The sequence below is a fragment of the Mastigoproctus giganteus genome, chromosome 6 (genome assembly GCF_048544385.1).
Source record: "Mastigoproctus giganteus isolate SK-2022 chromosome 6, ASM4854438v1, whole genome shotgun sequence".
Taxonomy (NCBI): Eukaryota; Metazoa; Arthropoda; class Arachnida; order Uropygi; family Thelyphonidae; genus Mastigoproctus; species Mastigoproctus giganteus.
In genome coordinates this window covers 193883841-193910342 of record NC_143580.1, presented here as the reverse complement: position 1 = coordinate 193910342, position 26502 = coordinate 193883841, and the positions used below count along the sequence as shown (strand labels likewise).

The following is a 26502-nucleotide window of genomic DNA, read 5'->3' as shown; positions in this document are numbered from 1 at the left end:
GAAGATGGGGAAGCACTCTCTGATGGAGAAGAAAAAAGACGCCAGATCAAAGCAAGTGACACTAAACTGTGTAAAAATTGACAGGATAAGTGAAATTTGGCCTTTTTTGCACGCTTGTGCACTTACATGATTGGATGGAGGTATAATGCACGCGCTATGCAGTTGGTTCGCCTGTCAATCTTGCGTCTAACAACTTCGCATATTCCATCCCATTCCATACATTAATAGCAGCAATTATTTATTAAATGGACCGTCTCAAAATATATTAGAAGTCGCATAACATGTATGACCTCTCACCAGTTCATCCATTTTTATTTTGCTGCCAAGGCAGGTAAATAACTACTCGATAGACCTTCTTTCCCTCGAATAATCAAGCTCCTTCAATACAAATCATCACTGAAAAAAAGTAACCTTGTAGACAAATCACAAAATTAATCAGATAAATGATTTCATAAAACATAGTCCCTGTTTTAAATCGAACAGGCTCTCTTTTGGGATCGACCGTGTCTTCAGAATCTTCAAAAGAAAGTTAAAGTTCTTGAATTGTGAAGATTTTCTGAATTAGCTGGTTGATTGTTGTATTTTATTTTATTTTTTTTTCTGTTGTAGGGTTTTAGGCGCATCAGTAACTGGCCATATCACGTCGTATGTGTCTGTAAATTGTGTGTGTTCTGTAGTCGATTTCCCAGAGGAAAAACCATGCTACCCTCCACTGAGACTGACTAACTCAGCCGTGTGGTGAAAAAAGGCCTATAAAAATTCCTCGCGCCATTAACGGGATTCGAATTACGGTGATTGTACCAAAGAGGATCAGTGATTAAAGAGGTTCTGCAGGATCATCTTAACAGGAATTGAATTATAAGGAAATCACAGCATCCGTTTGTTAACGAGGATCCTCTCTGACCAAGCTGATTAACTACTGTTAGAGTTACCAAGGGACTGGATGCAAACAGTAATTTTGACATCAGCTTTCAGTAAACCTTTGATAGTGTTCAACATGAACGATTGTTTTACAAATTGGAGCAGTGTGGCATTGGGGGCAAATTACTGCTATAGATAAAGAACAGAAGAAGACAGAAGCTGATTATTAATAGAATCGGACTAATGTTATTAGCGGAGTCCCTCAGTATTAGTGTTGAACCTTTTACCGTTTATAGTAATTAATAACGATACTGATGAAGGTATATCAAACTTATTGTCCAAGTTTGAGGATGATACAAAAGTTAGCAGGGTGGTTAATGATAGGAATCGAAACGTATTACTGCAGCAAGATCTAGAAAAATTAGCAGATAGGCTGAAAAATGGCACATGAAATTAAACATTGAAAAATGCAAGGTACTGCACATGGGTAGGAGTAATTTCAGAATAACATGCTAATTGGGTTGTACTACACTCAAGCTGGTAGAGAAGGAAAACCACCTAGGGGTAACTGAACAATCCAACATGAAGTTCTTTGAGCAGTCAAGACAGGGTGCTATGACAGCTTATAGGGTTTTGTCAGCGATATATAGATTGGCAGGAATTTTGCCAGCAGAAAGAAGGAGGTGAAGGAACGAAACCTTGCTGTCCACGCCTGAGACCGACTAACTTAGCCACGAAGTGGAAAGAGTCCTTAAAAGTTCTTCGCATCATTGACATGATTCAAACCCGGGCCTTTTCTCGGATTTGGGGAGGATGGTGATTATAACCACTGTGCTACACGCTCATTACGTCTAAGATGTTTAGACGCACTTTGAGTAATGCGTACAGGTCTGAAAGTGGCTTCATATTAGGAAGAACGTGGATCTGTTGGAATAGGAGAAGAGCAACAAAAGGGTACTCTTACGACGAAAGATTAGTTGTTGGTTGGTTGTTGTATGATTTTAGGTGTATCAGTGACTTAGATCATTTCATGTAAATTTCTTGGGTTCTGTAGTCGATTTTCCGTTTGCTGGAAGAAAATCCCGAGTTTTTGGGAGAGAAAGCCGTGCTACCCTCGCCTGAGACCGACCAACTTAGCTACGTTGTAAAAAAGGCCCATAAAAATTCTTCGCGTCACTGACGGAATTCGAACTCGAATCTTTTCTACCCGGTGTAGGGAAGACGACGATTATACCAACTATGATATCCACGAAATTTGGCAACCAGGAGAGACTTCAGTTCTGCAAATTGCAGCATCGGAAAATTATGCACCTGCGAGGAGACCTGATTGAAGTGTTTAAGGATTTAAATGAATTGAGTACGTTGAATGCGAATCGCATACTAACTCGCACTTGGGCGACACACATTAGGAGACATTGATTTAAATTGAAAAAGGATGGTTGCAGGATATATGTGAGAAAATTTCCTTTCAGCCAGAGAGTAATTGTTGGAACAGTTTGATCTGGTGTTATGGAAATGGGCAGTTTGAATAAATTTAGGGAAGGATCGGACAAGTTATTAGAGGAAACGGACAGATGAGGTGGTTTTTTTTTTTTTTTTTTTTTTTGGCTGATGCTGCCCAAGCTTCCTTCCTTGCATCGTGCTAATGCTAACACACATTTTTTTATCTTCAAGAGTTTGTTGATCTTATTTCTTCATCACTGTTTCCACTGGAAAGTTATGAAAACCATCTTGTTCCAGATCGCATCCACTTTATTATACCATTTACACGGTTTGCTAAACTGCACGTAGTTAAAATATATTTAGCAAGAAAAAAAAATTTTTTTCGGAATTCTCAGGAATTATGTCGGATTTTTATTAAATGGAAGATTAAAATAATTAGCATTATTTATTATTTGTTGTTTATTTTCAATATTAACTGAAACAGATTGGTCTGCACTTCACAGAACACCTCTAGGGAGAACCACTGCAACTCCATTGCTGTAATTGGATCCATTGTATTCCTCGTAATAAATTACGTGTTTTTTTTATGGTCAGTTTGTTTATTGGTGGATGAAAATCTGACCCTGTCAGGAAAAACTTAGTGTGAAAAAGAGACCATAAAATATCTTCAGTCCTGAATGGATTTGGTTGTTTTTATTTCCACAAGTCACTCATTCCATGTGGCTTCAATATATTAGATATGTTTATCCTACGGTTGACTTCCTGTTTTTGTTGGATGAAAAACTCAAGTTTCTAGATGGAAACTGCGTGGCCTAAATAAGAAAAAAAAAAAAACATTCTAATGGAGAAATAAGTTATATTGCTTTTAATTTGAAGTGTATGCCATTACTCATACCCGGGTTCGAATCTTATTGGGGACTCAGCTGTGGATAATAGGTACTGTCTTTACGTGTTTCAATTTCTGAATAAATAAATATTTATTTATAAATAATATAAATAAATATATATTATAAAATAAAAATAAATAAATATATATTATAAAGTAAAAATAAATAAATAGAAATAATAAAAACATATTTTAAGCTTGTAAATCATACATTTACAAAGGGCTCTCAAATTGTGGGTCGCGATCTCCCGGGTGGTTGCGAGCAGCTTAATTCGAACGAAATTTTATTTTATAAAGAGTTATCATTTATGTAAGGCTCTATCACTGCCTTGTTTGATATATAGATAAAATTTAGCGATTCGAAGGATGTAACGAAAAATTAAAACTAAAGAGCTTTATAATCTTATGCATTTAATATCACTTATTTTGAATATACTGTAATCTCAATATATTAATTAGGCGTAAACCTAGAAAATTATTAACGAGACGCATATAAGTTTATAAAATATTTCAAATTTAAATCAACACGCATTCGCATCCACCGACTAAAAGAGAAGCCTAAATGCAGAATCATCTGAACATCTGAATAACGAATATTTCGAAATAAACAACACGAAGAGTAATAAACTCGTGGATTTTCAGTGCACCCGCAAGATGGCGCTAGAAGTATCAACGCAAGCGCAGTAACGCTCTCGCACCAGGATCTTTCGCTGGTGGAACAGCAAACGACTATCGGCGTCAGTCGTGTGCGCGGTATGGTAGCGAAGTGGTGTAGGTCAGGATGGAGGAAGAATTGAAATGTCCCGTTTGTAAACACTTTTATAACAACCCCGTTTTGCTGCCGTGTTGCCATTCGCTTTGCCTCAACTGTGCCCTACACAGTCAGCAACCCGCTCAACACATTCAGCCCCCTCCAGAGGATACAATAAACAGCTTGAACGAGATCAGCGCAGACTATCCAGACGTCGACAAACTTAGCCTCGTCAGCGAGACCGACAGCGGTGTTGTGTGCAACAGTCGTCCTAATAGTTACGTGGGTACCCCTAACATCCAAGGGATCTTGTTCCCGCCTTTACAAAGCAGCGCACTGTCTCTGACCTGCACCGTCTGTCAGAAAATCGTGTACTTCGACGAAAACGGAGCCCACAACCTACCAAAGAATCGAGCCCTGCAGAACATCGTGGACAAATATGGGGAGAGCAAAAACCTCCCCATCCAGTGCCAGCTGTGCGAAGGGAGTGCGCACGAGGCTACCGTAATGTGCGAACAGTGCGAGGTGTTTTACTGTGAAAGTTGTCGGGATAATTGTCATCCCGCTAGGGGTCCTTTGGCCAAACACTCTCTGGTGACTCCTCAAGATGGAAAAGCTACCATCAGAGCGAAATGCAAGGGCAAAGAGCCGAAGTGTGTAGAGCACAATGATGAGGCTTTAAGTATGTATTGCATGCTGTGTAAGACCCCCGTGTGTGTGCTTTGTCTTCAGGATGGAAGGCACATCAGTCACGATGTACAAGCTCTGGGGGCGATGTCCAAGGCACAAAAGGTAAGTCTGATTATTGTTTCGCAACGTTATGCTGATCATTTAGCAGTAAACAAAATCCTCATTATTTTGAGAATAATAATGGGGCTATAGCCTCTTTAGTTCCTAGGACTGAGTGTGGGGGAAATCTTTCAAATCTGTGAGGGCCCTTTTTTAATATGTCGATTTTTAGGATTGGGGAACCTTGGGAAATTCTCCACCTGCCGAGGAGAACCCATAACTCCTGAGAACAGCTCACTTTGCTTGAAAAGAATATTTCCAACTGTGGGATTCGACCCCGATTTCAAGCGGAGGCTTAGGGTTTTCCCACAACCTGCAGGATTTTCCATCCCACAAACTGGTCGTAGAACTTAATTTTCAGACATGACATTTAATATCTTATTGGCCAAGTTGCTTTGGCTGTAGGCCAAACACATCCCCTTTGCCCTCATCCTGAATTCGACATTAGCTGCAAGAGTGGGTGGAAGCGATAAAAATGTCAAGGCCCTTATATAGGTAGAGCACTGGGCGGGGTTCCCAGTCGAAGTTAGCCTGCTTAGCTCATATCAAAAGGCGTGGATTTCTCTAGCTTTTTATTAACTGCCACACATACAACTATGCTGAGAGTGGGTGGGTTAGTTATGTCCCCCTTCAGGTAGAATTCTAAACTAAACTTTCCGGAAAGTTTTGCGTGTGAGTACCCACATTCAGGTATGTATTTGCATCCGGTGATGTTCCGTTTCTGCGAGCCCCCTCCAAACTCTCCCCACCTCCTTTTCGAAAGTACTCTAACCTTGTTTTGTTTCCGGTGTGTGAAAGCAGTAGAACCTGCACTGCTAGACTGCACGTTCAGCGAGTGAGCACTAGCTGCCTCAAGGGCTCTGACCTTGCCGTGCCTTCTAATCGTTTCGGGTGTCCTTTTTCTACGGCGCACTGCGCCATAACTGGCATCTGGATTTCGGCATGAAAAGAGGCAGGTGCTGGGGGTTCGAGACATGACCTAAGGATGCAGGTGTGTACAGGTATGTACTCGTCTGGACCCAGGAGCATTCGTGAGAGTGATAATACGGTTTTCTCAGCAGGAAAGGGTGGCCAATACACGCTCAGCACAGTTAATTAGAGTTTGGAATATTTTAATAAATAACTCACAGGTTCGGCTTGTCACGATACTGTGCACTACAAATCACCGTGACATTACAGAATAAAAAAAAAAAAAAAAAAAGTAAACACATCTATTTTCAGAAGTAATTTTTTAATAAATACAAACTTTATCAGTTTATCTTATTTATTGTATGTTTTGCTGTGCATTAATTAAATGTAAAATGTTTTTGTTTTCTTATTTTTACGAAAATAAGCTGAATAATAATATAGTCATAATTTACTGATTTCTTCTTGCTTTATCACTTAGTAACAAAGCGCGCGCCGCGCGTGCTCAGACATTCATGAAACGTCACGCACGTGAATAGCAGACGTATTTTGGAGGAATATTAGAAGTCAGAAAGGTCAAAATGACATTTATTTTGTAGTTTTATAATTAATTAATATAAAGTTTTAGGGAAAATTGTGAAAAAAATTATTAAAAAACCGTATTATTTGACGAGTGAAAGAGATAATGTTATCTCTATTTGAAGGTACATAATGCTGTTCTTAACATTGTGTGCACTTTAGCATCTGCCTGCCATATGTGAAATTTTATCTAACTTATGAAGTGGCTTCTATAGTTTGAGGGCAAGGATGTGTTTTTGTTTGTGTGTACTAAACTCAGCCCGATAATTAAATATATTGCTTAATTAAACATTTAAATCCGCATAAAGAGACGATAGTACAACAAACTTGGTTATAATAAGGTGTATCTGTATTTTGATGAACTTATATTTCTGAATAATGATTTTCTTCGCGTGCTTGCAGCAGTCTGGTAAGAAATTAAAAGTTCTTAGTTTTTTATAATAGTTTACTGCTTTTATTATTTAAACGGGCTTATTTGGGTGCTGTTGTGCACCTAAATATGCTCGATAACTCAAAATATTGCTAAAGAATTTATCTGTGTGATCTCCATTTTGCTTTTTTTTCGTTGTTTTTGTTTTCTATTTTGTTGACATATATTTTATTGTATTTTGTCAAAGTTGTATAGAAATACTGCTGAATTATATTTAGTTATTGTGCTAATTGATTTATATTCAAATTATCATTTAACTCAGACTTGAAAATAAATTATTAGAAACTAGATTTGAAGTTCGTGAATGTTGTTGTTAAGAATTTATTTTTAAGTTTTATAACTATTATAAATTTCTTATGTCAATGTTATTATGTAGTAGTTATAAAAATTTGTTTTTGCCCAGTAACTTATGAAATAATTACTAGTGTGTTGGTGTGAGTCAGGAAGATATTAATAACAGTCATGTGATATTTGAAGGACTTTATTAGTTGCCCGTGCTAAAGAAACGAATCTAAGTGGGTGAACCTATTGCAAAGTGACTTTTACAATTCGTCCTTGATGGGGGAGACGGCATTTGCAAAAATTGTCCCTCGTGCCTTGCCCGTGGTATTGCTTTTCCCAAGGTTATCATAATCAAGGATTCTATGTTAAGGACATGCGCCTAATTGCTGTTGGCAAGGGCTCAGGATATGGGACTGTGTCTCCAGTTCACTGTGTCTATATGAGGTATGGCCGTGAAGCATTATTTCGCTAGGAAATTTTATAAAATAAAATCGATATAGAATTTTATTTTTGATCTGCTGAATCGAACTGGAAAAAATTCTTCGTATATAATACTGAAGCGTTTTTATCACCAGAACACACCTCATACCCCCACCCACTCCCAATAAAAAAAAAAAAATAATAAATAATAATAAATAAATGTAAATATTTTTAATTAATTAAGAATGAGTCAGAGCCTTCTTTTTGTTCATTATATAAATAATAATAAAGTAACTGTTATTTATGAAATACTGAATTCATCTCGATTTACATTTGATTCATTCGCCATTTTGAATTACTGTATATAAATTATTGTTTTAGTATCAATGACAACATGAGAACTAGAAATGGTGGTTTTGTCTAAGGGCTGAAAATGGATATATTTGCCACTGTTTGCATAATAGATAGGTCGCGTTATATTAAATCGAAATAGTCTGCAACTTCTACTTTTATTTCCTTTGATGAGAGTGTCACTTCGGGGGAAGACTAATAGAAAAATAAAGACGTGATGAAAAAAAACAGTTGAAAAATAAACAGGAGACGAACATACAGCAAAAGCGAAGGTGTGTGTGTGTTGTTGTTGCACAGTTCGTAGATTAGCAGATCGTAATGAGACCCGCTGTTCCGGAAAGCCATTTCGCACTGAGCGTTGCATTTACTCTGAGAGGGAACAGATAAGGTTACTGTACCGAACTTGGGAAAAGTTGTGGGCAGTGAATAGGCTTAACAAGGAGACGGATCGCGCATTAAGGTTTGTACCGGCCCTGTGATGTGTTTTGCTGTTGGTGAAACTTGGCCTGTTTGGGTGAGCTTTCTAAATTACTGGCTTGGCAAGGAGCTTTTAACTCGACCCTCGTGTCTTGGCTGCGTTTACGAGTTTGCAGCTGTGCTGCCCCAACGAACTGTTGTGATTAAACCGACAGGAGAAGTCATTCCGGTGACGGCCTTCATTACACCGCCAAATCTTCGGCTTACCTGAGCGGCAACCCATCGGCTTTAGAAGGGAATTATAGCAAATGCGCTGAGAACAGCACTGCACCCGGCCATTTTTTCCCTTCTCTCTCTCTCTCTCTCTCTCTCTCTGTTTTTTGTTTTAGGAAGAAGAAATCTTGGTCGAAGGTCTAAACAGGCACATGCAGTAAAACTGATTACGTTTAGATGTCGTAGTTGCTTTGTGTATGGAAAATAAATTGAAATCACTCCCACAGAGTTCAGTCCCAATGTTACGTTGTGGGTAGATATAAACAAATATTCGTTTAAAGTATAAAATACATAATTGGAAAAGTATCTTAATAATAATAGAACAGTATGGGAACATTTATAGAGATTTAATTATGGGGGAAGTAACTGATAGATTTTTTTTATTGATTTTAGCTGATAGATTTTTTTATTGTACAGCATGAAATTAAAATTTCAGTAGACTGTCGAAATAACGGCACATTGAGATCGGATGTATACATGCAGCGCAGATGTCTTGCTGTGCCGGGAAAAAAGAAAACGGCAAGTCACGTGATTAGTGTATTTGTTTACGTTTTCGCCATTTTGAAAGTGAATGCTGTACTGTTATTACGGATTCATCATCATGAACTTGGTCCGGCTTAGGTCTTTTAAGACCTGTTCCGTTGTAGCTCTTGGAAGTGGTTTTGATCTCGCCATCGTTGTCTTGGTCGACCAACATCTCTCTTGCCTGTAGGTTTGTAGTTAAAGGCTAATTTTGGGATCCGGTCTGGGTTCATTCTTTCCATGTGGCTGATTCATTTTTCCTGATACCGTTTTATGTCATTTACTATGTTATCTACTTTTAATTTCTCGCGGATATCTATATTTCTTTGGTGGTCTAGTCTTGTAAAGCCTAATAATGGTCTTAAAAATTTCATTTGTGCTGCTTCTAGTTTGTGTGCATCTTTCTTATTTATGACCCAAGTCTCACAGCTGTAGAAGAGGGCTGGTTTTGAAGTGATGTTGCGCAGTTGTAATTTTGTTTCAGTTGTCATTTGTTTTCCGAAGTGGCGTTTAATCGTTCCATTCATTTTATTATATTTTTGTAGTTTAGTTTGGATGTCTTTCCCTTCATTTGATATTAAATTTCCCAAATAGGTGAAGTCAGATATTTGTTCTATTATTTTATCATCAATAACAATTTTGACTCTTTGAATGTTTTTTCCACATAATCCCATTGATTTTGTTTTTGAGGTGGAGATTTTCATCTCGTACTTTTTTACCTATTTTATTCAGTTCATTTGCTGCTATCTGTAGTTCTTCTTCTGATTTTGCACTTATTACTTGATCATCAGCGTATAATATAGTTTGGATTTTATTCCTGTTGTTCAACTGTATTCTGGTGTTAATTGTTTGTTTCCATTCTTTAAGAATTTTATTGATGTAGATATTAAATAAATTTGGTGATAGTCCACATCCTTGTTTCACTCCTTTATTGGTGTTAATTGGGTCTGATAGTTGGCCATTAGAATATTTTATACAGACTTTTGACTTTTTCCCAGTTTACATTGTCATATGCTTTTTCATAATCAATAAAGAACAGAAATGATGGTAGATTGAATTCTCTTCTTTTCTCCAAAATTTGTTGTAGTGAGAAAATGGAATCTATTGTGCTTCTCCCTTTTCTGAACCCACATTGTTCTTCTAAGAATTGTTCACTGTATTTATTAAGTTTATTCTTTAGTATATTAGAGTATAGCTTTGCAGCAGTTGACAGCAGTGTTATCCCTCTGTAGTTGTTAGGGTTATTTTCATCTTTGGTTATCACAGATTCATCTTCCAATTCCCTAGTGCCTGGGTTATACCATAGTTTGGAATAGTGTTGCTTCCATTCTGCTTGGGAGATGGAGTTGGTTTTTATTTGATCATTTGTGTCTAGTTGTAATTTCTTAAAAATTTTAAAACCTCTTCTCTGTGGGCCCGTGATATCACGTTCTAAAGATTTAACAAATTTATCCCAGTCATCTCATCGGATTCTTCTGGTTAGTTTTCTGACTTCTGCTCTAAGCTTTTTATATTTTATGTGTAGGTCTTTAGTTTGTAGGAACAGTTTATAGGTCTTTTTTTTCTCATTGATTGTTTGTTTCAATTCTTCATTCCAAGTTCTTAGCCAGTTTTTATTTTTTTATAGGTTTATATCAGCTCTTTTATTTATTTTAAATTAAAAACCCCTCACTATGGCTCCTAAAGTTAATAAACCTCATACAGAGAAAAAAAAGAACAACATGAAGAGCTTAGTGACAAACTTGATATAATCCAAACTATTACTATTACATTAGTAATAGTAATAGTATTGTGTCTGTAAATTGAGTGTGTTCTCGATTTGCCTGTTTTTCTGGTCGAAAAATCCAAGTTTCTTGGGGGGAAAAAACCTTGCTATCTACGCCCGAGATCGACTAACTCAGCCACGGAGTGAAAAGAAGCCTATAAAAGGTCCTCGCGTCATCGACAGGATTCGAACCCAGGCCTTTTCCACCCGGTGTGGGGATACTACTGTGCTACTCGCGCATACTAAACTTAATATAATAAAGAAAATAGAACGGGGCGTAAGCAGGAGCGTATTAATGGCAGAATATAACATTGGATCGTCAACATGTTCATGTTTTTTATGTGCAGTTAATAAAATCTCATTCTTAATCTCTCTATTTCTTACTTAGCCTTATTATTTCTGCTTTAAATATATTAAAAATAAAAAAACTTTCTAGATAACGGAAAAATCGAAATAACGGCACCTTGAATCCCCGAAGGTGCCGTTATTTCGAAAGTCTACTGTACATGTTATATTAAAAAATAAAATACAAGTTCATGATATACGGTGAAATTATGAATGTCATTTTGTATCAGACCTAAAATTAGGTTTCGTAAATGTTAATTAAAGTCGAGAATAACGATTGATGTAATCAAAAATAGTTTGGTAGACAAGACAAGGACTTTGGGTTTACAATTCACTCTGGGATCATTAAAATGCATAAAGGGTAACGGGCCACAGCATCTAAGAGTTGGTTATTTCATGAATAAACATTAACACTTGAAAAAAAGTCTACGAATGTTGGATTGGGGTTTTATGGCGCAACAAGTCTACGAATGTATAGTTGAAAGGCGTATTGGTAGTCAGCCCTGTGAGTGACTACTAATACTCCAGTATAAGCAATAATAAACATTGCTCATATTGTTTATTAAAAGGTTATTATCCATTTTAAGGCCTGACGTAGCCCAGTGGTCAGGAGCGAGAGTGCATAGCACGCGTTCCTTGAGTAGACCGGGGTTCAAGCCCGTGACTACTAAATACGATAAATATTTCTATTGACAATTTATTGTAAACTCTGCTGACTTGGTTGTCGTGCCGGAGTATAAACAGAAAAATTATTATTTTTGAAATATTGGTCACTCTGAAGAAGAAGATGCATAATTACCTTCGAAACATCAATAGCATTAAAATATCGTTTCTCTTATGGTTGTGTGATAGAAGATATTTATCAAATATTAATTTAGTTATATACAAGATGGGGTTGAATACGTGCATGCACGTTACTTTGAACACTGTCCAGTTGTTTCAAAACCACACAACTTAAATCTGATTATGTGTAATAGTTGCCATGTCAACGGGGAATCCCAGTTTCACTCTGGTTAATCTGCCGACCACGAATTTTAATTTTTTGGCGGCCGTTGACTATTTTAGAGTCAACGCTTCTATAGTGACGATCCATCGACCTCTACGATTGTTTTATAGAGCGAAGCCGAGACTAGACTTGGCCGCTCACAAGTAGTGCATGAAAGTGCATTGATGGTACGAAGCCCTCGCTCGCTAGTTCAGGTACCGGCAAGATATAATAGTCAAAACAACCTTGACCGGGCTCGTCCACCGGTTTGGCGTCGGAATACTTTTTTTTTTTTTTTTTTTTTTACCAGAGCACGTGTCGTCAGTTTTGTTGGAAGTATACGTGGAATTAGCTGAAACAGAGATCCGCCATCCATTTTGTTTTCCAGTTTCCTTTTCTAATTCGAGGTTTTCGTGCGACTGTTGGTGGTTTTATTAATTAGCATACTTTAATATAATTAATATAAGCAGTTCCTCTGCGATGATTGTTATATACGAGTTAAAATTACCTGAAAATATTCGTAAAACCTACTGGCGACTTGTTCCGCTTTCGTGTGGGGTCTTCGCTCCCTACCTAAATAGAAAACTGACGTAGCTTTCCCTCTTCGTTTTACAATTACCTACTTCCTCCCCATTCCCTCCTCTGGGTTCCTGCTACACATTCCTTTCCGTTTCTAGAAAGTTCCCACACTATATGGGCCTGGAGCCAGCGGGTTTTACCTGGCATTTGGATGCCTGTTCCATTCAACTTGTTATTTTGGGCGGAATCCGTGTCCAATAACTTACCTCTCCCCCACTTGTTTTTCACTGTATTTATGGTGAGAATTGTTTTTTATAAAAAGTTTGGTTTCTTTATTTAACTTGAACACTGAATACAAATTCAATTTCAGTGATTACAAAACACATTTAATTCCACACCTTTCTGTTTTTTTTCCTGAGATGGTTTATATTGAGTTGTTAATATTTTCATGGATCTTTAACTAGTTCCGTAATAGTCTTATGTGATTTTAGTTTTCTAACGCGTTTTGAGTTGACCGTGATTTAAAGCCCGCTGACTGCTAAATACAGTGATGTTCTTGTATTCCAATATCTTGCGAACTTAGTTGACTTCAGATAACCGCTGAGCAGTGAAGAGAAAATTTATTTATCATGTTTCTTCCTTTTTTTTTTTTTTTTTTTTTTATCTCGGTGGTTTTCAAGCGGTCTGTCTGCCCAGCACTTTAGGAGAAAAATGACCACCTGCTTAACTTAGAATTTTCGTTTCTGAGTGAGATTACTACCAGTTGCTTTTCTCCTATTATGGTTCAGCCATAGTTTTCTTTTATGAAAAGAAATTTTGCTATACTCGCATGTCTTCTTGGAGACACTGGGGATCTGTCCATCTCACTTTGGGAAACAATGCTGTAAATAGCTGTTGATGTTCCGTGTATTTTCCTGATAGCTGGACAGCTATTTCCATAAATGGTACGTTTCTCCTAACTTTTTTTTCTTTCTAAATCATGAACGATACGCCTTCCGGACGTTTACTCTTCATCACAACAATGCTTTTCAGATTCGTGGAGTTAATTGTGAATAATAAGTTTCATTTTTAATTTTTATAATTGTTAGACACATATTTATTCAGATTTCCTTTTCATACGAGGTGGTTCAAAAATGGAGGTTAATATTTGACACGGAAGACCCCCCCCCCCCGCCAGAAATTTCAAACAAAAAAAGTCAAAAGTACGATTTTCGATTTAAAGCTCAGTTATCGAGTTATGCGTCCTAGGTACGTGCTTCCATTTTCAGAGGCGCCAATCTCTGATAACGGAAATGACGTCAGAAAATGCATCTTTGCTCCAGTTTTTTTCCAGTGTTTCGGAAATGACAAACGTTAACTATAGTGGTTTCGCAGTAAATAATTAAATATGAAATAATAATTAACTGATTTATAATTATAGCTGCTATTTACTGGGTCGTATTAATTTAATATTAAAAAATACAGTAGACGAGTTAAAGATAGTCATCAACTTTTTTTAAAAATTTAAATAAGATGATAAGATTAAACCAAACGATTTTCTGTTGCTCTTAATAATCCCCAGCAAGATGGGCGCAGCAATTAGCCCGCATGCTTAGACAATCCAGCGTTGTCTCTGACTGCCTTTTTAGGCCGACGGTGTTCAGTGGAGGTTACACTAATTTACGTAACAATGATCCTTGCGTTAGTTAAAGCACGGGGCATGTCGCCGGAGTCCCTCCACCTTCCCCTTTTATGGACACGCCGAGCCGCTAATAATCCCGTGCGAAATGCGGCATACCTGATTTACTTTCCATTACTCTCTCTCCCTTCGCATCCCTTGTCCTAAGTGTTCGGGCGACACGTGTGCCAGCCAGACGTTATTGCCACACAGACGTTCTACTTTCGCAGTACCTGTTTGCTTGCTCTTAATGCCTGGGTGTTTGGTCGAAACGGGTTAGTCCTACTTTTCTAGTTGTGGCGGATGCCGTGACCCCAACGCGGCAAACGAATCAGTTGAGTCGAAATGCAAACGCTGCCAGTCACGTGGTTTTGGCTCGAAATGGTGACGCTGCGTGGGTTAGAAATCCCTTTGGAAAATGTTAGTCTTCGCCATTGAGGATGACTTTTCAGTAGGAAGAGATGGAACAGATAGGTTAAAACGTGGTAGATGATTGACATTGTGTTCAAGTCCCTCAAGGTCTTCATGGACCAACACGTTCAGCGATTGGTTCCTGTTTAATGAAATGGCAATTAGTTCCACCTGGCATCACTGTGATATCCAAGGCCAGCCGCCATATTTCCTTTCAACCGTATCTTTTCAGTTTACAGTGGGACGTATTTCAACTGTGAACTTCCTGCGTTTAATAAGTTCCCCACCACGAACGCTTGTTTTGGTGATTTTCAGATATTTCTCTCGCCATTTCAAAATAACTTTTCCACAAGTTTCAGAATTAAAATAATATAATTAATTTCCCCTATAAAACGTTTCAGTATTCTTCAGCAGAAATATCTGAAGGCAAATAAGCTTCAGATTTTTCATTTTTATTATTATTTCAATTGCGGTTTCATTGCATGCTATCATTATAAACGTGGTTTAAATCGTGTTTCTTCGCTCTTAACTATTTGAACAACCGGGTATTGTCCTTTTCTCAAAACGTTTCAGAATAGATACAGATATAACGTAATCCTTTTATTGCGAAATTTTGAATGCATAATTCATAATTCAAAATGCGAAATTTTGATAATTCAGAATTCAAAGGAATAAAAATTAAAGTTACGATGAAACTCTTTAACCTTTGCAAAGACCAACATAGTTCTCGCACGATCTATAGGAGGCAAAAGATACTTGTTGACATTAGACTTGAATTTCTGTTGATATTCGGGAAAGATGTGTGAAGTGAGGTTGTTCCAGAGAACGGAAGTAGCAGGAATAAATGGGGAAAATATAATTCTATGAGTTTGGAGTTGGTGAGAGTGGGATAATTACTGAAGCCAATTCAGAAGAACAGTGCTCATGGAAGTATCTAGAAAAGGCATGCAGCAGAAACAGAATGTCTATGAGACAGAGAGTGGAAAGACTGTAAGAGATGGGTCATTAATTAACCTAACTTTTTTTTTTTTTTGGAGTCTAGAAACCTTAGAGAGGTTATGGGGCATAGTGTTTTTGGTGTGGGAAACCACTGGTGATTTCTCACAATGCGCCAACAGGGGCAGCGCCCCCGATGTCTGAACAGTTTTCCATGCTAGGGCGAATTTGAGATTTGTACAGGGTGAGAAGCTGCTTAGAAGCAAAGTAACGCCGAGAGCGAAACAGAAAATCCAGTTTTTTTAGATGCAGAGGGAACAATATTTGTGATATGTTTATGCCAAGAGAGATTAGAAGTCAAGGTAATCCCTGATAGAGATATGTGATCTTGTCTAGAAATCTTAAGTGTGTCGAAGATAAGCATAGGAGCAGAAAAATCATTTTTTCTGCAAAATAAAAGACATAGGTTTAGAAGGATTGTAATTAACCAAGTTATCTTTGCCCCATTGGAGAATTAATTGAAGATAAGCATTTAGGGAATTGGTGGTGGATATTTGAGCTGTTTGTGCAGGGAAAGTGTCTTAAACTGGAAGGTGGAATGTAGTGTGCTGTCAAAAAAATAAAAAAAAGAAGGCTGGATAGGATTTTTCAGTCGATAAAAATAAGGTCGTTAATATAGAGAAAAAGAGTGGAGGAAGAACTGAACCTTGGAGAACACCAGTATTAGTTGAGAAGTTGGAAGACAGAGAGCGTCTACCATCACTGCAGTGAGCAGTCGGAGAGAGAATTGGATACCCATCTGCAATAAAGCAGAAAGCAGTCCATAGGATAGACGCTTCTTTAAAAGAACATACGACACACGATCAAAATCCTTGGAAATATTAAGTGCAACTCCTTCAATTTCAACAAACTTCTCCATTGAACTTGTCCAAAGATGAGTAACATGGAAGGTTTTAGGTTTGATTATAGTTTAAGATTTGGCGGTTTATGGATTTTTTTTCCATTACTTTGGTCGTTACCAGTTTCTTTTTAGGAAAATAAATCTTTTGTCTAATATGAGCTTAATAATAGGGACATCGTCCAATTACCTTGACACAAGAAATATCACTAACAGTAATCAGTCCCGGTAAAGGAAGCTAGAAAGCAACATAATTTTAATAGCGTTAATTACACGTCACATCCGCCACATTTATCTCTGCTGGACTTTCTAGCTCATCTACGTGCAAATATTTAGCAAAATTACGTTTATCATTATGTCGTTGCAAACGGGAAATGCCTAGCCTATATACAGCTGCACAGTTATCGATTTCTGTGACAATTCGGTATCTTGTAAATTTGGAACTTTCGAATTTTGTTTCATCTGTTCTAGGATAGGACTTTTTTTTAGATGACCCCCCCCCCAACTGGAATTCTTGCCATATTAGTTAATACGACTGCGCTTACACTTTCTGAGAACTTTGGACGCTTGACATAATTGCCCACGTTCAATATTCAACCTTCATCAACACTATTTATACCCCCGTTCGTGGAAAAGACACTAGGCTATATTTTTTTTAGCTCTTTTCGTGGTGCTCTCCTTCCCTAATTACTATGATTGATGGAAAGTGTTCCCCCCCCCAACTCTCCCAGAACCATTTGATGACTCGCCTGCTCCCCGTACTGCTAATGTCATGAAACCACCATCACCTTCGTAATGATATTTACTCCCCGCTTTAATGTAAACATTTTGCAGATATGTCTCAGTCGTAAGAAGTGATCCTTGGGGGAGGGGAAGAGAAGCGCTCGCAATTGAAAATGGAGCCGTGGAAACAGTTGGCACCTTGTTGAATCTAAAGACTATTATGGCGTTTGGTTGAATGCGCTGCCATTAGCGCGAGCATCTCTTTCCCACGAGATCAAATTATCGAAGCGTCATCATGTGGACCATACTCGTTATCAGGCGCTCAGATTATTGATGGATCCCCCCCTTCCCGACCATCTAAATTGCATTAGCCATAGCATCCAATTTTCTTGACCTTTTGTTACCGCTACCAAACTGAAAATGGTAGTCGATTAGGGGAACCCAGCGATGGATGATCCCCGGCTGAAGATCTCCACTTTCTTTACTCTGCCACGAATTCTATGACAAATGGCTATCAAAGTAGAGAATAATCTTGACTGGAGCCTGGAAAGTGTACTCTTCTCTCTATTTTTTTAAAATCTGTTATTCACTTGGAAGGACAGACATTAGGAAACTTTTGGTGCGATCAATTTAATCCACAGCCGCTTTGGTTTTAAGTTCAGAAAGTTAAGAGGGGGAAGGCAGTATTAAAGGACAAATACTCGAATAAAATTAATTTAACTCTTCTTCTGTACATCCGGGTTTCCTGGGAAAAAAATCCCCGGATGGTCTTTGTTCTAATTTTTTTTTTTTTTTTTTGTTTAATGCATGTGTATTTTCTAGGTCGAGGAGGAACAGAATGAATTATTAAATATATAATTATACCAACCTTTATTAACAAAGATATTTGTTAATATCTTTTTTTTTAATTACTAATATTGTTTGCTAGTGGTGATATTCAAAACTTAATCACTTACTTTAGCCGGAGCAATATGGCCTTAGTTGCTAATGCTCCTAAAAACCAAATAACAAACAAACAAACAACTTACTTTAGTGTCAGAAATTTCCCGGGGAGGGGGAAGCCTCCTCCTCTCCTTATGCCTATGTTTCAGCTGCTATTTTCCTTAAAATATATAAAAGCTTTCGCTTTTATATATTTTTATCGATTTCTAGCTCTTCGTTAATTTCAATGTTTTAAATATTTGCCGATTTACATCCTATAATGATTTCTAAATGGCATTTTACACAAGCTGTTCTGAAGAAGAAGACCTATAGTCATCTTCGAAACGTTCAGTGTGATTAAAATAGTTTTTTTTTTTTGCATAATTTACATTGTAAAATTCTTTAAACTAGTTGGTTTTCATCAATTATATTATTCCTTATTTTGTTACTTGAAAGTTTTTCCTTCAAGAGCCTGCAGTTTTTAGTTGTAAGATGGATCGTTTTTTACTTTTTTTTTCTCTTGTTATTAGAACTTTGGAGGAAAAGTGACTTTTTTTCCCCATGTTTTTCCTCCATTTTATCTGAATTCGTTTTCATCATTTTGACTTGGAAATTTCGGACTCTTCATATTCTGATTGCTAACTCTATTACTATCCATACCTCACTATACTTTTCGTTCCAGCTCCATGTTCGTTTTTCAAAATTCTCCATTGTACTTGCAAATCAGTATCATTTTGGGAAACAAAGTGGTAAATATCATATATATATAGTAGTGCAAGGTTCTAGTCATCTGTTCCGCAACTTCGGAAATTATATATGGAAATATGTCATCAATTGTTTTAGGAAGTCTTCATGTTAAGTTAATGTTTCGTTAACTTCATGTTAAGTTTACCATGGATACAGATACCCCTAGTTGAGAAGCAGCAGCACACGCACACTATCCGTACCATTTACATTTCTGCATCTTCTACACCTAACATGAATAGCAAACCATATATGAAAACGGTGAGTCAACATTGCGTCACATCTGGTACTCCTGGAATACGTGTTGCATCCCTTCCTTCTCCTGTAGGGATGGGGATGATATATATATATATATATATATATATATATATATATATATATATATATATATAAAAAGGTGTGAGCAGAGGTATATTATATATTTATCATGTAATTAAAAATAAAATAAATAAATTAAATAAAAATATAAAATTAATAAATATTAATGATTTATTATAATTTCGCGTCTTATTTTTAAAATTAAATTGTCTTTAAAGATTATTTACATTATGCACGTGAATGGGAAATGATTAAAAGATGTTTTGTATGTATCGTAAATCTGTATATTTATACATTGTATTTTTATTATTGACTGACTATCGTGTATCCCCCCCCCCCCTTTTTTTTTTCTCTTCTCATATTGCGTTAGCATCCAATTTCCTCGTTAGAAATGAGGCCGGGCATGCGTACACCATTGTGTGGATTGAATACGGAGCCGAAATCTTTTCCGTACCGCAGAATGCAATGCCCGGGTTGCCGATTGCTATCAGTGTGTCGTTTGGTAATCATTATTTAAATCGCAGTTCGATTAAAATTCCGCAGTGAATCTATGGACGTTAGGACACGATCCTAAAGTTAGACATCGTTATCTTGGTGAGGATTTGCATCCACATCTATTTAAGAAACCCCTTTAGGAAGGGCATTATAGCGATGCAATTAGCTTTCCCAAAACTTTTCAGTCGAATGCATTGTGGGGGGAATAGATGAATTGTTAGCACGTCACAGCTCTCCGCTACGGTGGCTCCGCACTGGGCTTGGCAACGTGCCAAGTTGAATAGAAATTTGCTTACTGGCTCGCTTTTGCCGAATAATATCGTGTAGAAATGCGTAATCCCGCGATAGTCTGGTTTTATCGTTTCTTCAAATTCAGTCACGTGTCTGAAATCCTTGTGTTACGAACTAGTGGTATAATAGCGACAAATCATGCAGTTCAAGAAATTTGTGTCTTCCATCAACTGTTTGTTTCCGACAGTTGCGCCCCCTTCCACTGCACCACCGGTTTTAACTTGAAATTACAAAAATAAAAAAATTATTTAAATACGGAATTGGTGTTTTTAAATGCGCGATCAGTTTTAATTGGATATTGGTTATTAAATTACAAAATTGGTGTCATTAAAATGGTTGCAAACATGTTTCCATGTGTTTATAAATATTTATTATTACTTTTAAAAAATAAGCGACGAACTATTTATACCGGGTGAAAATTTTGTCCCACAGGTAACTAGGTTTTTTGTTCGCTACCAGTCTAGACTAGCTGGAACCTACAGTCTTTTATTTGTGATGTTGGGGTGCCTATCAGACATACGCTCATAGATCCTCGAGTCGCTTATTGCCCTCGACAGCCAGACATGACCGCGGGGCATCATGGGCCCTGTGTACTTTCACCGTGCAGCACTGTTGGCGGTCTTTCTTGGCTCAAATTACGGTCGCCCGATGTATTCTTGTTCGGTTGGGTTTTGTGCGAGGGAGATTTTTGGGAGTTGAGGTAGTGGTTGTAGGGGAGTGTGGATGGGAGAGGGGAGGGGGAACCACACAAGAGGAGGGTGGCGAAGTAGAAAAGAGAATTTCTTAAAAGATTTTGGGCTAAGCTGCTTTCACACTCTGGGAACTTGTTGAGCTGTATATTTTTAAATGTTATGGTGTATCAGTGGAGTTTCCGGAAAAGTGTAACTTGTTCAAGAAAAATTGAAAATATAAGTGTTGTTTATGTGGATTTTAATAAATTCATTTTAATGAATTTATTTATTATTAGCTCATAACTCGTCATAAAACGAGCAAAGTGCTGTAAAATTTAGAAAAACTAGCTAAAAATTTATTTTGATTTCTCTTTTGTCATCACATTTGCTATTGAGAAACTTTTCCGTAAACATTAATATCAAAAAATTTAATAGTAAAAATGCACATTGCGTAAACGTGATTTTTTTGGACATTTTGAACACCCCTTCCTTCTCGTTGTTAAATTGTAATTGTTTTTGTTTATACTCCTACACGACCACCAGGTCGCCGATTCAAATTATATTTATTTGAGTAATATTTTTGTACCTATCCTGTCCCCGCAACATTTTAGCTGACTCCCTCCCTTAATTCTGGAAATGAAATAAAATAAATTCGCGTCTTAGGACGTAAATTAGGATCTTAAACGAGCCAGCAAGTACAGTCTGTCCTCGTATAGCACGATAGTTGCCTTCCTAGAAACCCCTCGTGCAATGCAAAATCGTGCAATATAAACAACAGGCCCTATGGGAAAAGTGGGGTTAGGTGCCGACCACCCAAGATTGAACACACATTTGGAACCAAAACATTACCAAACACAATAAATAATCGGGTAATTTTAATCATTATAAAATACTTACGTATTTTATAACGATTAAAATACGTAATAAAAATAATATTATATTATAATAAAGTATTTTTTAATACTAAAAAAAGAATTTTTTACGAATAAAATACGTATTTTATTCGTAAAAAATTTATTATATTAAATAAAATAGTCGTAATAAAATACTTACGTATTTTATAATACGTAAGTATAAATTATAATACGTAAGTCGTAATAAAATATTGCTAATGCTTTTGCTTCTATCGTAAGCAAACTTGCTTTTTGTTTGATTTTCTATCCAAACAGATGACAGCCGTTCCATCTCTTCCAATTCTTGTGTCTTAATCTAATGGATATTAATTACACTTTGAGTTGTTCCCGCTATGAAAGTTGTTTTTATTTTCGCTGCATTCTTTGTAATTCTCGGCGTTGCCTCATTTAGGTCTGTAGCACGTGCAATATCACATGGTCTTTAATTTCGCTTAAAGCGTTTCACAATTTCGTATTTTTTCTCTATCGACAGAAGAGGACTGGCCATAAGCCTTACGGGGGAAACCACGGTGGGCCGGAGGCCGGTGTGATTTTGGACATAAACCGTAGTATGAGGCCACTATAAATTTTCCCGGGTAAGAATTTTTGACCCAGTCCGCCTCTGTTTATCGATATTGCTTTTTTTTTTTTTTTTTTTTTTCTCTCTGAATCTGCAGTGTCTTAGCCAGGACGCTTTTCACACCTTTTAAGTATTTTACTAATTTTTAGGGAATAAAGCACAATTACAAAACGAGGTGGCACGCTTGATACACATAAACAAAGCTGCGCGCGAGTAGCAACTGAATAAACAACACCGTAAAGGCCGAGATACACTATTAATTAACACCTCACATTTTACTAAAGCACATTTCTGGAGGTTACTACCATAAAACAATAAAAACAATTTCCAGTTTCGTTTCTGCTAGTGGAATCTGTTATAAACTGGTAGTAAACTCCATCTAATTGCATTTGCGATTATATCGATAGCTGGAATTGTGTTGGTTTTTACGTTATTATGGTGAAATGTGTTTCCCCTTCACTGATATAAAACACATAAATACATTTTCAGACTCATCTTCATTGCTATCGTGTTGCGTTCAGTTGGGGTAATTCCGCGTTCGACTGCCATTTCTTGTAAACACAAAGGCGAATCGTGTATAAGCGAATTCGGTTCGTGTTATATAAGATAACGTTCCCCTATTTATAAATCGTGTATGATCGAATTCGTGTAATGCAAACACGTGCTATACGAGGACCGACTGTAGTGATGCTAAGTTCTCTACAACTTAAGGTAAGGACGCATTGGTCAACGCTAGAGGCGAACATCGCCAAGTTTGATAAAAACTAATTTAGAGAGCTAGCCGAGTGGTCAGGGCAAGAGTGCCTAAGTACACGTGCCTTTAGTGACTGGAGTTGAAGTCTGCGACTGCTAAATACCGTGCTGTTTCTTGTATTCTCTCTCTATCTTGTGAACTCCTCACCGTGTAGTCGTCCCGGAGTGTAAACAGAAATTTTATTTATTTATTTTAACGCATTGCATTTAAATTAGCAAAATTCATTCAGCACCCATCAACATTAAATTTTCATGACTTGCATCGTATTGATTTCGGATTAGAAAGAATGCGTCTTTTACACAACCGTACCCCTCTGGTGGACAAAATTAAGGTGATAATCACAAATACCTGAATAATTCATTCATTCTGTGTGAATTTATTCTGAACAGAAGTTTTAAAAGAGGCGGAATATGAAATTAAAATATTAATTTCTTGGCCCTTGTACAAAGAGGCCAATTAGAACTAATGGAGAAGCTATTTAGTGGGGAGGGAGGCGAGTTAATAGCTTGCATTTTGTCTCCCTAGGATAGGGCAGTGATCCTCAACCTCTTCATCACCAAGGGCTACTTTTATTATTATTCCTTCCCCACACAGATCGCATGTTTTTTAAATATCGTGTGCCCCTAAAATTTTTCTTAGTATATACAGTATTACAAACTAATAATTAATTTATTTCCCCACTCGGAGAAAAGCATATGATGATGCTCCCCAACATGCTTCGAGAGTGGAGATACCAATAGAAGGACACTGACCTCCTGTAGAGAACTCACAGTCATGAAACATCGACCGTTCACCTCGACATGACCCCTACAGAAGCCGTAGATAGTTGAGAAACAGTCCGTACGATCCCATCACAATATTCCACTTGATAAAGCATGTCACCTACACTTTCTGGGTTGAAGTAACTCTTGAATTGCTTTGTCCTCGTCACCACTTGAAAGTGCTTCCCAAGTGTTCGACACCATCCTTCTCGAAATTTCCAGCCTACTTGATACCTGAGCTTCCGACTGTCTTGCTCAGATCTTGCCCAAGTAATTTTAGGTCGATCAATTTCTTTCGACGATTTAGAAATCGCATAAAATGACGAATAGGAACGTATTTTAACCTTCCACTTTACTCTTATAATTAAACTACTGATTAACTGTAATTTTACTTTTGACCACCTGCGTACATATGGTCACGTATATATATATGCGTACGACTGATTTTAATACAACAAACAGCATGCTCTCTAATATTTTGGTAGAGCAGTGTAGGAATATTTTTCATTATTTAGTTTTCAATTCAATATTCAAAGAAAATTCCAAGTTTTCAATATTAAATTAATGTTTTACTTTATTTTGTGTATTTACTTTCATATTAAATATAAAGCTAATATCTACAGCATTAACATTTCATAGCGAATTTAAATGGAATTTCTTAAGTTGTGTAAGGAATTTTAACCTTATAAATTGAATTAGTAATTTACTCAGTGAAGTCGTACACCTTTCTCAGTATTTATAATTCGTTAATATAATGAAACTCGCTGAACTTTTTAAAATCTTCGAGCTGGTTTAATAGCAAAGTCACGTGCCGATGCATTTCGTGCAAAAACATTTTGTCGCGTGTAACCTCTTTGGCCGTACCATTACGGGTCGACAGTTGCATGAACGGAATCATAAAAAAGAAATAAACTTATTGAAATTCGTTTTGTAGTTAGCAGCAGGGCCGCGTGTTTTAAATGAATTTTCCAACACTCAGAACAGTTGCATAATAAAAACAACAACAAAAGAGCATCGCGATGTTTTCAATTTTGTTAAGTGAAGGTCGAGATAAGCTCTGCGCAGACGTCAAAATCGACTCCCCGGCTGTAGTGCATGTTTGAAATTAAGTTTGAGTTTGCGTGTAATAATAAATTTTGCCCAATTTAATGTGATGTTATTCATCTGCGGGTGAAAACAGTAAATGAGTTTTTATAATTGGAGTAGAGGTGGTTTTGAGGTGAGTTTAAAACTTTGGCGGCTTTGTGTTCGATGCATATTTAAGGGGGGGGACAAAAAAGGTAGCACTGCACCTTTATGTGATTATCAGTGACATTCGTATTAAGAAAAAAATAATAAAAAAAAAAAGAGCGAATAAAACTGATTATCGGTTAACCACTCCATGTCACCGCCAGTTGGCTTATTTTCTTTGAAATATCAAAATACGCCATGAACAAAACCTGCAATATTATTTTAATCGTAATTCGACTTAGGAAACTGTTAAAAATCTTATTAAACATTTGAAAAATCGAATAAAAATAAATATCCAGATAATCAATAAGTTATCGGGCATTTCTTTTTCCCCCCTTATTATTATTATTTTTTTTGTAAGCTACCATTATATTAATTAAATCTAAAATGTTGGGAAATGCGGGGGAAAAAAAAAACCACCACTTTGTACAGAAAATTCTTTTCGGAACGTTAGTTAAATAAAAAAAAATCAAATACATAAAAAAAAATAAGGGCTAATATTTATAAAGAAAAATGTTTCTCGAAATATTTTCGAACTTACATATTAAAATCGTTGAAACATGATAGTTAAGTTTCAAAGATAACTTTCATTTTACAGTATATCAGATATTGTACATCCCCAATGAACCTAAGAAATGAAACCATTGAAAACATGAATTTGATAACCCAAATACCATTTCACCACCAAATTGATTTCAAAAAACGTAATATATCAAATCTGTCCTTGAAAAATATATTAACAAAAATACTTTTTTAATAATATAAACTTTGTGTGGCCGGATACCAGTATATTTTCTTAAAATCTTAAAGTTAGAAAAGATAAATGTTACCTGCTAGTTTCAGTTGAATGCAAGTTCCAGTCAAGTGGAAGTCCTAAAAGATAAACCGAGGTTCAGTTTTTCTACTATTTTGACCGGTCAATATATGTTCAAAAGACAATCTTGCGGAACCAAACGTAAAATGTAAGACTGAAAATTGTTGGAGATCTCATCACTTTATTTTAAAGCAGGAGTTATCGACCAGTCGATCGCGATTGACCGGTAGATCATGAAGCGGTGTAAAGTCTTTCTAGTTATCTGACTAAATTCATATCGTAAACTATTTAAAATTCATAAAAGCGTGTTAATTAATTTTTAATCAAACTAGAAAACTATGAAATATGGCAATGGTAGAAAAAAAAAAAAAAAAAAAAAAAAAAACATGCGTTCATGTGTGATTTAAATCGAATTATCACTCGTGCGTCTGATAAACATCTTGACGACTGTCTACGCTTAGTTCATACTAATTATGAATCTAATCAATTAAAAATTTAAATATGATGCTCACCATTAATTTCTCATTAATATTAACTCAAGTAATATAAGGCACAGTCTTAATATATAGGGTGTCTCAAAAATATTGGTACAAACGTTTAGGGGAGGTAGGTAACATCTAAAGGAATGTGAATCGCATAGAAACCCATAACCGGAAACGTCACGGGAAAGCAGTAGCAGAGGCACAAGAACCAAAAATGACACAAGACAGTAATTAGTGGCAAACATTTATTTGACATAATATTAACAATGGAGTACGAGATGGATGCATTTCATGATGTTACAACAGATGCTCCAAGGTTTCACCATGAGACGCGATGCATGCGTGACACCAACGCAGCATGGAGTGGTGGAAACGGTCGAACACACCTGGAGTTTCTTT

General features: G+C 36.7%; 1 protein-coding gene across 1 annotated transcript in view; it reads left to right on the top strand.

Annotated features, from left to right (window-relative positions):
- The first annotated feature begins 3932 nt into the window (after positions 1-3932).
- Trim9 (E3 ubiquitin-protein ligase Trim9) overlaps positions 3933-26502 on the top strand; it is a 128698-nt gene continuing 106128 nt past the window's right edge. Inside the window, exon 1 of the mRNA XM_090376644.1 lies at positions 3933-4733. Coding sequence (XP_090232770.1) covers positions 3972-4733 — 762 coding nt within the window. The 5' untranslated portion in view covers positions 3933-3971. The remainder of the gene's footprint in view (positions 4734-26502) is intronic.